General features: G+C 38.8%; 1 protein-coding gene across 1 annotated transcript in view; it reads left to right on the top strand.

Moving 5' to 3' along the window:
* Positions 1-14051, top strand: part of nyap2a (neuronal tyrosine-phosphorylated phosphoinositide-3-kinase adaptor 2a) — a gene marked incomplete at its 3' end in the record, with an annotated part of 56980 nt that extends 42929 nt beyond the window's left edge. The window contains exons 5-7 of the mRNA XM_079823722.1: positions 9274-9447; positions 9527-9645; positions 13821-14051. Coding sequence (XP_079679848.1) covers positions 9274-9447; positions 9527-9645; positions 13821-14051 — 524 coding nt within the window. The remainder of the gene's footprint in view (positions 1-9273; positions 9448-9526; positions 9646-13820) is intronic.
* Between the last annotated feature and the right edge of the window lie 1318 nt (positions 14052-15369).

The following is a 15369-nucleotide window of genomic DNA, read 5'->3' as shown; positions in this document are numbered from 1 at the left end:
GCAGATCCACCTCCCGTTACACGGCGTGCCTGATTGATGCTGGCAAGCTTGGACTTTCCCCGTCTTCTGATGTCATTGTAGCGCTTGTGGCACTGGTGCGACGTCCTGGGGATGCCAGCTGATGAAACAATTGTGGCTATTTCCTCCCACGCCTGTTTAACCGACGCTATTTTGGGTGGGTTTCTCCCATTCCCATACAATACAACTTCTCTGTCTTTCACTGCTCTTACAAGCACATCAGTCTCCTCGGCTGTGAACCGCTCCTGGCGTGCGCCTGGTAAATACGCCATAATAATAGCAATCCATAATGGAACTTGCGCACCTGCTTTTACAGGGAATGTTGGATGACGCTCTGATTGGTTTATTCACGTTACGCCCAAACCACACCTATGAATAATGAAGCTACTTCAGACCAACCCATTTTAGATTTGCGCCGGGCGCAAGAGCCATTTATCCCGCCGGGAAAATAGCAACAGCGCCGAGACCCGCCCACAAAGTTACTTGCGCTTCGCGCTTTGACACTTGCGTTTCAGATCGTTAAAATAGGGCCCTATATCTTGCAAATGCTACTTTATTTTTAGGGTAATTTCAACTTTATATATTATCTCACAATGTGACTTTATATCTTCAATGGGACTTTTTAATCTCACTTTTGCAACTTCATATCTCACAGTGTGACTTTATTTCTTCTGTTTCTCCAGCCTCTGGGCCCGATTGCAACAAACGCCTTAAGCTAAAAATAAAAAAAAGCGCCTTAGTTGTACTTCTAAACAAATGATCGCTAAACTTCGTCTTAACCCAAGAGGTTTGGTGCAATCTTTAGATTCCTAACAAGGAACTGACCTTGGAGATAAACTACAACCTGTCTCTTGTTTGGCTCTCTCCTGCTATGCCTTTTAGTCTTGTTTCAGTGGTCGTGTTTGTGTCCATTACCTCTGAGTGCCAAAAGGTATTTTGGCATGGCATTTCACTCTAACTGGATGAGGAGAACATGTTTCTATGTTGGCTGCTGTTAGCCGAGGAGCCTTGTAGAACAATCTGACCCTGTGAAGACTGACAAGAACACAGTCCTGCCAACACACACCTCAGATTCCCTCCGCTAATGGACTCATATTCACACACACACACATATGGGCAGAGGAGTGTTTAAGCAGACTATATCCAGACACTGACTGTGTGCATGTTAATAAGTAAATATGATAAATTTGTCACAGTCTTAGCATTAGCGCCCAACGCTAATGACAGTGGACACTAATTAAATGTAGACTAATGGAGCAGGACACCACAGACTAATGGGATTTCAACAGACGTGGCCAGACAACAGAGCGTGTGCGTGTGCGTGTGTGTGTGTGTGTGTGTGTGTGTGTGTGTGTGTGTGTGTGTGTGTGTGTGTGTGTGTGTGTATGTTTCCAGAGAGATAAAGTATGGTAAATAAGGTTTTTGAGGAGCTATGTGTGACCAGAATGCAAAATTAGCAAACATTACCAACGTCAGCAGAGGATATCAGGGACACTCTCAGTTTCTTTTATGATAATAACTATTGTTTAAACTTTTCACTACACACACACACACACACACACACACACACACTGTACATGCATATAGGAGTCAGACTACACTGTTGCATTGTACTGTATGTTGATTCACTAAAAAGAACTGGCTTACAAGGGTAATTCGTTCAAGAGTCGGACTACACTGTCTGTTTCACACTGTAAATTCAATAATGGAGAATGCATGTATGAGAACCGTTAAAATAATGTCAATTGGGTTTCTAGTATTTTTTAAATGGATATGGTTTAATCATATCTAAAAAATAAAAAATAAAATGTATGCAGAACAGTATAATGGAAGCTTGTTTCCACCACTGAATAAAACAAAAATAAAAAAAGCGAATTGGTAAAAAGGTAAACAAAATTGGTATCTCACAATTCTGAATTTTTTTTGTTATTGTAACCACGAGTTTATACTGTATCTTTATCTATATATATAAATCTTGGAATTGAGAGAAATAAAGTCAGATCGCAAGTAAAAATTGTGAGATTCAGATAAGGCCCTGAAAGAAGTGTGAGATATAAATTTGCAATTGCAGGGGGGGGGGGCTGATTTTGTACTATAGACCTTATTCACAGCAGCGCCATCTTTGATTTTTAACGGGAATGAAAGTGAGGCTGTGAGGGATAGACATACATCTTTTCAGTGGGTTGCACTGCTATTAATGTGTTTTTTGGATTGAACGACTGAGAAAAAGTATCTTTCCAAGACATTTCAATAGACAAAAAAACTCTAGACAACATAAGATGTGGAAAACTATAAGTAATCTAGGAGCTTTAAACAGGTTTTTACAGCGGATGCCATTGAAAACATGAGACAGTAAGTCTATCCCTCATGGCGCTGCTCTGAATAAGGTCTATACGGGACATTTTGCAACCCTAGTTGCAATGCTGCATGAACTGAAATGAACTGAAGTAGCTCATGACTTTTATTAGCATAAGGCTTCAGTCATTACACACACACACACACACACTGATGACATAGTCTGATGTCACCTTCAATTCATACGCCCATAAGTGTCAGACGATATAGCTAAACACACGTCTATATGGACGATACAGATACGCATTCAGATACTCTTGCCAGCTGAAATAATTGAAAAGCTTTCATCTGTTAGTAAAGCAATTTCCCTAATGTCTTCAGAGCCAGTGAAAGACGTGATGAATGTGACTGCTAATGGATCCCCTGTTAGAGGAGAGAGATTAAGAAAGAAATGCAATGGAAAATACAAAGATAAAGGGATTGATTGTATAAAAGAGGAAAGGATGGAGTATAAAAACAAAGAGAAGTCAAGTTTAAGCGTGGAAATGTGTAAAACATTTTCTCTTTATTTACAATTATTGTATACTAACAATGTTCAATACACAAGCATCTATGCTATGCTAAATTGAACTGAATACTAGCATACTACTTGCCTATTATCAGGGCCGTTTTTAGGCATAGGCAAACTAAGCGGTCGCCTAGGGCGTCATCAGTGGGGGGGCGCCAATAGCACATATCTGGCACTACATGTTTGTGTGTAAAGGGTGTCACGGCTACCCTAAAATGTTGTTGCCGCCCCCAGTAGTTCCCACACTGGATCAGAGTACTGTCAATCTGACGATTCCTATATGCCATTGGATCAGAGTGAGTACTGTCAATTACTGTTAAAGGTCCAATGGCATGAAATTCTCATTTTATGAGGTATTTCAACATTAATATGAGTTCCCCTAGCCTGAATATTGTCCCCAAGTGGATAGAAATGTTGATCGTTGTAAAACCGAGTTCTGGCTGTCTTTCTCTGCCTTTGAGAAAATGACAGGCCAGACGAGCCAATCCTGAAGTCTCCTGGTTTGACGTCCAAGCAGGAACGGTTTCCTCCCTTTCCTCCACCCAGAGAATCTGGCACGCCCATGCAAACGCTCGAGAGATCATTGCGTGTGAACGAGTGAACGCTGGCAGTTTTTTCAGTGTTTGGATGTACAAATGAAAACAGAAGTCTTTTTTCAGTTCCTTCTGATCTGTGATCAGTGATTTCTTATGTGTAGCTAATTATTTATTATTCATGCACACACTGTGGCTTCTCTCTCTCCCGACAGAACGGTGTTTTCGTGTTTTCTATCTTGTGAGTCAGTGTTTTGTACGTCCTCGTCGCGTCTATCTGTTCTTAAATGTGCATACAGTCGGGAGTTTCTGCTCAACATCGGCAGAGCCACATCTTTAGAGATAAACCTCACGCACGCCGAAGCTCGGCCTTCAACATCCCCGACCCCCAGTACTGCATCTGGCCCACAGCGGAGGCACCAAACGCGGCGTGAGATTAAGCAGAAGGGGGGTAAGCGTGAGGGTATCCGGCTAGGCTAGCCAGCTTTCCCCACAATAAACTGGATTACATTCGATTACTGCTGTTGTGTCTTTGTTTGCGCTGTGTAAGTTACTCAATGCGCGTCACTGACGCTTTTCATATGATTGGAACATATCTAGAAATAATGCTTTAATCAAACTTACTAACTCGTTCATCTCGCTGTAATGGGACATTGCATGTGTTACAAAGTTGGTAGAATAATGATGAAGACGGACTCGGCGTGACTGGGACTTGTGTTTATTCAGAACTCTCAGATACAAACACAATAAACTCGCGCTGACAGACAGCGCTCTCACAACTCAGTAGTTACTATAAATAACTTTGTTAGCAATCGCTCCGTCTCCGTGATGTCCGGTTCGCGAACGAATCATTCTTTTGAATCGGTTCTTTTTAGTGAACCGAACCAGTTCACCAAATCGGACTGAATCGTTCTAAACGGTTCGCGTCTCGAGTCAGCGCTGATCCATAATTTACTAAAGTTACTAACTTTCAAAGATGTCAGCCAATCACAACAGTGGGCGTTTTTACTGAAGTCTCACAACAGACACGCCTCTTGAAACAGGGCATTCAGCCACAGGGCAAACAGCAGTATAGACAAAATGCCTTTTATTTCTAAATTATGACATTTTATGATGTAAAAATCATACTAACAATATAAGTACACCTCAGGAAACACTATAAAATAATAGAAAAATGCCATGCCATGGGACCTTTAAAAAAAAAAAAAAGTTTGCGTTTGGAGTGCTCAACAACACCATTAGATAAAAGAGAGGTGTTGCCATACAACCAAACAATAAAGCTAAATTCAAACTAAAGGCCAATTTAAAAAACAGGTACAGTAAAAAGTGCACAAATCTGTATTTTGTCAGGGCAGTATTTGTGGTAGTCGAGAAATCAAGCTGTGATAGCATTGCTCGATGTGTTAGAGGCAAAATATAACTGCTGAAAATATAACACTGTTCACTTCAGCATTTCATGAGTGTGCAGTTATATTTTGACTCTATAAAGCTTTCTTCTCTTACTTGCACCTCCAAAAGTTTTTTGCGCCAATGCATTGTTAAAGGATCAGTGCGTTTTGTAATTGTCCCATACAAGACTTTAACGGCCAATTTAAAAATGGCATAATATGTGCTAAATCACAACATTAATACATCCTCTTTATTAAATCACTATGTCGAATTTAACAAATCTTTACGGATGGTGTTGAATGCTGAATCGATTCATTCAGTTCTAATAGTGCTTAATGCCTAAAGGCCTAGGGTTATACAGGCATCTGGCTACACAATGGTATTACTGGTATTAATTTGAATCCTTATTAACAAATATAATTTGGTATGTATGTATTTGTTAATAATACTAGTAATACCAATGTTGGTTTTTAAAATTTTACTGGGGCCACCAATAAGGATTTCGACTAGGGCTTCAGAACGGCTAGAAACGGCCCTGCTATTATGCAGTATAAACTATAGGGTGCTGCAGTGAGGACATATTTTTGCCAAACCAGAAGTTAACATCACCCTGTTTCCCTTGATTTTTCCATTTGCACTTCCATTTGCACAGATGGGCTTGCACTCAAGCCCATCTGTTCACCCATGGGCGTGCTCGTCTGAAAACGAGTTGTGTGTTCAGGTGTTGCGGTCACTGAAAACGACTGCGCCAGTCAATAGTGCAGTATTTTTTGTGTTATTTAAAGGGTGCGTTAGTAATATGCGCCTAGGCGGTGCACAACGCGCACACACTCTGCTTGTTATACACACAGGGACGTGCAGCAGCACACAAACATTTTTAAATATAAAAAATAAAAGGATTCCTCTCTGGAGAAGCATTCAGTCTTTCCACTCGCAAATTCCGCCATGTACATAGCGAATCCGCCATGGTGCGAGCCCTACTGACTTTTAAAGGCAGGGCTCGACATTAACGCCTGTCCGGGGCAAGTGAAAGATAATTTTACTTGCCCGACCGGACAAGTAGTCTGATTAAAACGTCAAAAACAAAAAAATATCTAGGGAATCACCAAAATGCAAGAATGATTCTGCATATATGATAATAATATATAATGTATTGACGGTAACATGGTTGCGCTGTTGACGATTGCGCAGCCTCTCGATGAGGAATCAAAACAAATCAGCGCCGCTCAAACAGAGAAAGTCAGTTAATATACTGTGGCAAAAATTCAAAATGTGGAGTTTTTATATTTATAACTTAAGATACAGTTAAGCAACACCACACAAGCACAAGTGCTGTTTTCCTGAATACCACCATGATTGAAAATGTGACACTGATTTCATATGACAGTTCCATAAACAATTAAATAACGTCAAGTCACTTACATTTTAGATGCAATATTGACTGTTTTTGTTCTATTTCAGCAGCGAAAATAGTTCCAAACAAAGATCACAGGAGAACCATAACGCATCTCACAGCAACAGTGTGTTACTGAATGATTCAGCGTTTTGAATGAATCGGTTGAATCAAATATTCAATTACCTATTCATAAATGACCGCCTATTTCTTGAAAGAATCAGCCGTTTGAACGAATCGACTCAATGACTCGCTCATTAAAGGCCTGTTCACACCGGGACGATTTTCGCACGCGTTTATCGCCGACGTTTAACGCCTCGGGACTAAATAATGGGCGCCAATGTGAGTGTTCACACCGACGCGCAAAACGCCAGGCGTAAAAGCGTCATTTTTAAAAAAACGCCTCAGGTTCGTTTTTTTATTTTGACGCGGCGCGTAAAAAACTGGCCGACCAATGAGATCAGCGCTTTTGTTCACGTGCCTGGAGCTGCTGAAGTGACAGTAAAACACGACTTGGTGGCGCTCAAGCACAAAACGCTCTTGCCGAGCACACATTGATACGACGAAGAAGTAGTAAGTAGACAAAGAAGAAGATGAACTGCTAATGCTGCTTGCCAGTTAGCAAAAAGTGTGTGAATGGTTTTGTCCAAATACATAATATGTCTATGGTTTTGGCAAGCACGTAAATACTGTCTCTCTTCTCCTTCTGTGTGACAAGCGAGTGTCAGAGGCTTAAAGTGCCGCAGCACCATCTTGTGTACCGGGAGCGCATCGACTGAATGTGCACGTTCACTCTGCGCAGCGCCAGTGAAAATCGCTTGGGTGTGAACACTCAAGACGCGCCGAAAAACGGCACGAAAAACGCTGGCGATAAGCGCGCGCGATATTCGTCCCGGTGTGTACAGGCCTTAAGACCTGCCGCCACCTACTGGCAGTTTAGTTTCTTGTTTAAACATTCTTTCCAACATTTCTTATTTGAATATTCAAAAAATATTTACAACAATCTCATAACATTATTTAATACATTTGTAATTTTCCAGTATAAATTATTTAATTTGATTGGTAACAGCCCTATAGTGTCTTAATCTAGATTAATTTATTGATCAAATTTAAGAATATAAATTTAAAGCTGAACCATAGCCTATATTTAATAAGATTAGGGAAAAATGTCCTTTATAAAAGGTAAAAATATCACAAATATGCAGATTTAAAATATGTGAAAGCTGATTGAACACTGGTGAGAAAATTGCTTCAGAATAAATTACACACGCACACACGCACACACACACACACACACACACACACACACAAGTAATAAAATAAAATTTCCGGACAAGATTTACTTGTCTGAAGGACAAGCACGGTAACAGGCTTAAAGGGATAGTTCACCCAAAAATGAAAATTAGCCCATAATTTACTCGCCCTCAAGTCATCCTAGGTGTATATGACATTCTTCTTTCAGACGAATAAAATCTGAGTTATATTACACAAATCCAGGCTAATCCAAGCATTAGAATTTGATTCATAGTTGCTCTGTTTTTGAAGTCCATAAAAAGTGCATCTGTCTGTCAAATAATGTGCTCCACGCGGCTCTGGGGTGTTAATAAAGGCCTTCTGAAGCGAATCGTTGCGTTTGTGTAAGAAAAATATTCATATTTAAAACTTTACCAAGTAAACTTTCGGCCGACCGCCTTTCATGGAAAAGTGTTGAATGTTGAAAGTGAAACTCAAGATGCGTACGTGACGTCATGACGAGCGGACCTGGTCGTGTTAGTCTTTCGATCGGCAGTGGAACTTTCAACAATTTTTCCATAAATTGAACAGGGAAGGCGGTCGGTCGAAAGTTTACTTGATAAAGTTTTAAATATGGATATTTTCGTTACACAAACGCATCGATTCGTGGAGCAGTTATTTGATGGGCAGATGCACTTTTTATGGACTTCAAAAACAGAGCAACTTATGAATCAAATTCTAATGCTTGGATTAGACTGGACTTTTGTAATATAAGTCAGATTTTATTTGTCTGAAAGAAGAATGTCATATACACCTAGGATGAGTTGAGGGTAAGTAAATTATGGGCTAATTTTCATTTTTGGGTGAACTATCCCTTTAATGTCGAGCCCTGAATGGGAATGGGAGCTGAGACTCTGGTTATTGCACGTTCCGCCTAAAACACACTCATGACTCATTAAGAGACTAGGTACAACTCTTGGACCATGCGCCTGGCGTGCCAACCATTTTTTCTGTTGTTAAACTAGGACATGTATTAAGTGCACCTGCGCCATGTGCTTCAGACCATGTGCTCAGATAGTTAAAATAGGGCCCTGTATGTTGATGAGTTGAATTTTGGATGCTGAGGCTTTTTAGGTCAAGTAGAATCAGCGATCTCTGATCCAGTTTGTTTGCTGGCTTCGATGGCTGCAATACGCTGTGTTTTCCACCAACTGGCAACCTTGGGTGTCTAAATACTATTGGGTAGACCAAAAATTGGGACATTCCAGCAACGGACGCACATTTCAAAGTAGAATAACTGGCTGTAGCATTATTTTTCAGAGAAACAAGTATGTGAACTTGCATCTTTCCTAAATATCTGCAAACATATTATGGTATTTTTATGCTTTAGAGTGAAAAAGTTACATACAGCACCTTTAATTACGTTTCACGTTTAATATAGTGTCCAGTTATTTTATAAAAATATATATATTAAATATAATAATTATGTGTAAAAATGGCAGTGTGATCAAATGATAAATAAAAAAGATAATGTAAAACAATTACTGTAGATATAATTTCTGGTTTATCACATTGTAAATGTAAAAGTGCATTATATTGTTGGATAGTATGCTCTACAAATTCTGCATACATTTCATAGCATGCATTCTACATACTGCAAAAATAGTAATAGCGATATATTTTGCTACACTAAGCTCAGTAGTGACACCTAGTGGTGATATATTTGTACTGCAGCACTATTTATTCATGAAACTGCAAACAAACATTCTCATAAAAACAGAAAGCTCAAGGTACATAGACATTTACTGAATACTTAAATCTCTACCTCTTTTTCTCTCTTCTAGGTGAAGGTAAAGGCAGAAGTGACAGTAAGGACAGAGCCCTTCGTAGCTCTTCTCCGAAATCACAGGATTGGGAAACGCCCACAGGACAATCAGCCACACCCACAGCCACACCCAGTCGGTTTGGCCGCTCTTCCATCAGCCCGACCACCATGCTCGGGGGTGGGTCCTGTCCATGTGACAGATAATCAGACAAAAGCAAATAAGGATGGCGATTTTAGACACTCATATAACATACTCTCTTCCTTTTTAGAAGCAAAAGCCGGGTGTAAACTTGGCCGCTCCGCATCCACATCAGGAGTCCCGTCCCCTGTGGGAACGCCCCAAAGACACCCCTCCGATGCCTCCGCCCCTCAGTGCGGGACACCGTTCCAGGTACAACCCCCTTATTCCTCAGAATGAGCGAGAGATCGCATGCGTGTGGAGTTCGGTTCCTGTCTCCGTGTCTGTCGATCTGCCCGGCAAAAACCTTCATGTCTTTGACCTTTGACCCCACTGCTGTGTGTATATCCTATTCTGTCTGCTGCTTCCGATGCCGTGCATTTCGTTTGGCTCACGGCATTCATCGCCTGTCTACGTAGATGCGTATGTGTGTGTTGTTTGTGTTCGGTCCAGATCAGGGCTGCCTTCCCATCGTGCTCTGAAGAGGCTCTCACATTTAATTCGTCCTTGGTGAGCTTATGCCAAGAGATCCACAATCAGGGTTTTATACATTCAGGCAGTTTTAGCACTCGAGAAAAGGTTTAACCGATCAGAATCTGAATGAGAAGCTCTTCAGAGCGCCGGCGGACAGCTTTACTCTCGACCGGCAGCATCCTCAGTCTGTGTCGTCTCTATCACAATGTTTCAGACGCTCTGGTTGGGTTCCTCGGATGTACAAACATCAAACACAGAAGCTGATAATGATAAAATATGGCGGACAAAACTAATTCTTAAATGCAAGATCCCGAATCCACAGCATAGACATCATTGACAACTAATTTATTGAAATATTGACAGTTAAGGCACTGCCTGAAAACTTATATTAAGGCTGTCAAATGATTAAAAATATTTGATAAAAAGAACACCAATATATTTTTCCTGTTTTCATTACATTTACTTTATATAAGATTGATTACATCTTTAATAGAAAGAGCCATGAGTAAAGTACCACTTTAAATTAAAAACAGTTATACAGTTAAAAGATGTTTGATGTGTGTACATATGTATCTAGACATGGCATTTATATCAGAGTCACGTGTCATATGCTCTCTTCTGTTCGTCTGTGTGGCCTTTTTTGAACGGGTTTTTAGAGCTACATTGTATTATGTACAAAAATCCTGTAATAACGATTCTGTTTTCCACGTCAACATGAGACTGGGGAGTCAGTTACACAACTCACTACACAAACATACCAAGGCATGCTCTTTATATCACAACTGATGAAATCCATTGTGAAAACACCCGCTCTTTTATAGGGACACAGTAATCTTCAATGCAAAACATACACACATTACACTCAGAATGTTATAACATAAATCAGAAAACACATTTAGTATGTTTAGTATGTCTGATCTACTCTCACTCCCCAGTTGTGTGTTTGATTGTTAGCGACTGTATTTGAACTAACCCAAATAAATCTTAAAATCGAGGGATAAAACTAACCCCAACAAAGCAGAGATCTAAATAAAACCTTGTCAAAATGATGTCTTTTCCGCGTCCACTGTACTTTCTGTGTCTATCTGCTACTTCCTTCCTAAAAAGCACAAATGTGTGTGTGTACATGTGTGTGTGTGTGTGTGTGTGTGTGTGCATGTCTGAAGTATATGCTCTGTTACAAAACCTAGTCAGTAATACCTCATTTTATTTAGGCAACTTTACTACGCTTTCTCCTAAAACCTTGTTTTGACCAAAATTTAAGGCAGCATTGCATGTATCCTAATTATAAATAACCTCTAATCTGTGATGTTTTAGTATTTTTTAAATACAAATATACTGGTAGTATTTATTGATATTTTGAATTAGCTTTTATTTTTATAGTTTCAGTTTTCATTTTGGTTAAAGGTTTAGTCATTTTATGTGCTGTTTTGTAATCTGTAGTGTAAAATGGGCTACATAAATAAAGTGTTTTGTCATTTTTATTATTTTTTAAATATTTCTAAATAGCATGTTATTTCTAAATTTATGTTTATTAAGTTTATAATCTAATATTTATATTTAATTTTATTTCAGATTTATTTCACTTGCATAAAGCAATTTTTTATTGTTTTAGTTAACAATAATAACACTGCCACAAATGGTGATCAAAAATAGATTTTGAGTATGCATACTACTCTTTAAAGTTGGCATGAAACGGAAGTTGTCTTTTCTTCCCTATTGTATGGAAGCCTGTTTCTGCCACAGAATAAAAAAATTAAAAGGTAACTGCGACTTTAACATCTCGCAATTCTGACTTTATATCTCGCAATTCTGACTTTAAATCTCGCAATTTTGACTTTAAATCTCGTAATTCTGACTTTATATCTCACAATTCTGACTTTATATCTCGCAATTCTGACTTTAAATCTCGCAATTTTGACTTTAAATCTCGCAATTTTGACTTTAAATCTCGCAATTTTGACTTTAAATCTCGTAATTCTGACTTTATATCTCACAATTCTGACTTTATATCTCGCAATTCTGACTTTAAATCTCGCAATTTTGACTTTAAATCTCGTAATTCTGACTTTAAATCTCGTAATTCTGACTTTATATCTCGCAATTCTGACTTTAAATCTCGCAATTTTGACTTTAAATCTCGCAATTCTGACTTTAAATCTCGCAATTTTGACTTTATATCTCGTAATTCTGACTTTATATCTCGCAATTCTGACTTTAAATCTCGCAATTCTGACTTTATATCTCGTAATTCTGACTTTAAATCTCGCAATTCTGACTTTATATCTCGCAATTCTGACTTTATATCTCGCAATTCTGACTTTAAATCTCGCAATTCTGACTTATATCTCACAATTCTGACTTTAAATCTCGCAATTCTGACTTTATATCTCACAATTCTGACTTTAAATCTCGCAATTCTGACTTTAAATCTCGTAATTCTGACTTATATCTCACAATTCTGACTTTAAATCTCGCAATTCTGACTTTAAATCTCACAATTCTGACTTTATATCTCACAATTCTGACTTTATATCTCACAATTCTGACTTTATATCTCACAATTCTGACTTTAAATCTTGCAATTCTGACTTTAAATCTCGCAATTCTGACTTTAAATCTCGCAATTCTGACTTTAAATCTCGCAATTCTGACTTTAAATCTCGTAATTCTGACTTTATATCTCACAATTCTGACTTTAAATCTCGCAATTCTGACTTTAAATCTCACAATTCTGACTTTATATCTCACAATTCTGACTTTATATCTCACAATTCTGACTTTAAATCTTGCAATTCTGACTTTAAATCTAGCAATTCTGACTTTAAATCTCGCAATTCTGACTTTAAATCTAGCAATTCTGACTTTAAATCTCACAATTCTGACTTTATATCTCACAATTCTGACTTTAAATCTCGCAATTCTGACTTTAAATCTCGCAATTCTGACTTTAAATCTTGCAATTCTGACTTTAAATCTCTCAATTCTGACTTTAAATCTCGCAATTCTGACTTTAAATCTAGCAATTCTGACTTTAAATCTCGCAATTCTGACTTTATATCTCGCAATTCTGACTTTATAACACGCAAATGCATTTATATCTCACAAATCTGAGAAAAAAAATGTCAGAACTGTGAGATGTAAAACAAGTGAAACAGCTCCTCAAACAAGAAAAAATGTAGGGCGGGACTTGATTCTGTCCATGGGCATTTGATTGATTGATTGGATGTTTTTAGTTGGCTATTGCTGTGATGTCATGTGAGTGACAGATTGTCCCGCCCTCACACCAGTAAACACATCATCAGAGAAGAGATGATGCTGCAAGAGGGAAGGGTTATTCAAAGTTATTTTAATTAAAGATTATGAGGAAACATGAATTTTCCATGGCTCATCAATCAATGCTAAATAAAAAAAATGGTCTTATTTGATTTCATGGTTTTAAACTTGATTTTAAATTTATTAGAGTATCGCTTTGTTAGCTTAACAACATTACAACAAAACTAAAGTAGAAGTGCTTCACATAAGGAGTGCCATTAATATGACACATGAAGTTGCTTAGTCAAATCAGAATGCTCACTAGGTATTGAAACAGAGCTCTGGTGTGCGCTCATGAGATTTTGTTTTGCCTATATAAGTGTTTATTGTTTTAATCTGTGTTTGTACAGGTGCATGAGCAGTTTAATGTGCGCGTACACGATTAAGATATTGTGGTATGTGTGTGCGAGAGAATTAAACTAAATGGCAATACATTCCGACTGCTCCGACTTTAAATACAAATTAATTATTAAACACATCATTTATTATTAAGGAGCACAGTTAACGGCTTCACTCTTGAAAACTGAAAAAATATATATGAGGGCTATATAAGCCAGCTCTGCATGCACCAACATTGTCTCACCCTTGCCACCCATTAGATGCCCCCAATGCCCTGGGCATGTGGGGACAGCACCATGATGGAGATGATTGAGAAGAAACGTCACCTGTGCAAGGAGATAAAAGCCAGACAGAGACCTCCAGACAAAGCCCTGTGCAAGCAGGACAGCATGCCCATCCTGCCCAGCTGGAAGAAGACCAACGGGGGCAAAAAATACGGGCCCCCTCCGTACTCCACCCAAACCACTGTCTTCTGGGACACCGCTATATAAAGGGTGACCAGCAAACTACAGCCATGGAGATGAATAGACTGAGGGAGGCGTGTCCAAATATTGATTGACAGCTAGCAGGAACCAGGACTACGTGACATGCACAGTGAAGGATCCTCAAATCTCCCTGGTTTCCTATCGCGGTTTATATTTGATATTTTTATATTGGAGATAACTGTCTTAATATTAAATATGATTAATATAACTAGCGGTTTTATAAAGAGGAACTCTCTAAATGAGATCTAAGAGTGAAAATAGTACACTTTTAACCCATGAGATGATATTTGTCCTCTTCTAAATGGTATTTCTATTTATTTTCTATCCTTTTTTTTGGGGGGTGTTTCTATATTTGGCACTCATCCGTGTGTCTGGGGAAATTAAATTACCTATAATGTATGGTGAAATATGTGCAGTAATTCCATTGAGAAAACACCGTTGTTTTTGATGCCTATGCATTTGGTTATACGGCATGGACGGCGCTTTTGTTCATTGTCTGTTTTTCATATGGAGAGTTTATTTGAAAATAATATATTTTTGGTGTCTGTACTTTAAATGTGGGATTGTGAGTTGTCAGGCTGTTGTTCCTATGACTTCTGGGTTGGACTTGAAGGCGATCGGCTGTATTGTGATATATTAGGTGAGTTTGATTTCGTCGGATTGGCTTATGAGATAACTGGGCTATTAAAGTATGGATCGGGCTGTTTTAGAAGTTGTTGGTCAGATATTAAGTGTGCAGTCAGATAAACTGTGAGGGCACTTTCTGTTTTGTGAGGTCAGCTGGTGCATTTCCATTGTGAGCGCTGTAAACTCACAAACACACACTAATCTCAGCTGCTTTATAGCCTAACATTTGGTGCTGTTCAACTCCTTTCTTGAATGTTCAACCTTAACAGCTACATGTCAGTCATACACAAAATAAAACTTGCAAAGAAATTAGGGTGGGCGCATTGCGCATGATCAGGGATCGAATTATGAAAATTCATAAATCCGGTCCTCTAACATGTCAGATAATAAATCTCGAATACAGACACCATCCTTTTATGAAGCACTATGCAGACATACTGTCAGTTTACACACTCATATATCATTGTGACACGAGTCAAGGGCAGGCAAGAGGCAATATCGTAGTGAAAAGGCTCAGAAAGTAAAGACCAGGCCTTCATTTCCTCTGATCAGATGCTGTGCATCCAGGCTACACCCATAGCTTTACCACGCAATCAAAAAAAGCCATGCCGGTGCATTCAAGCACACTTGACTTGATGTGAACTAGTCATCATAAGCACTTAAACACTAGGATGTCGAGCACGGTCTTAAAATGACA

The sequence above is a fragment of the Gobio gobio genome, assembly GCF_949357685.1.
Source record: "Gobio gobio genome assembly, chromosome: 8".
NCBI lineage: Eukaryota > Metazoa > Chordata > Actinopteri > Cypriniformes > Gobionidae > Gobio > Gobio gobio.
The sequence above is the reverse complement of the archived record's forward strand: the minus strand, read 5'-3'. Positions and strand labels throughout refer to the sequence as shown.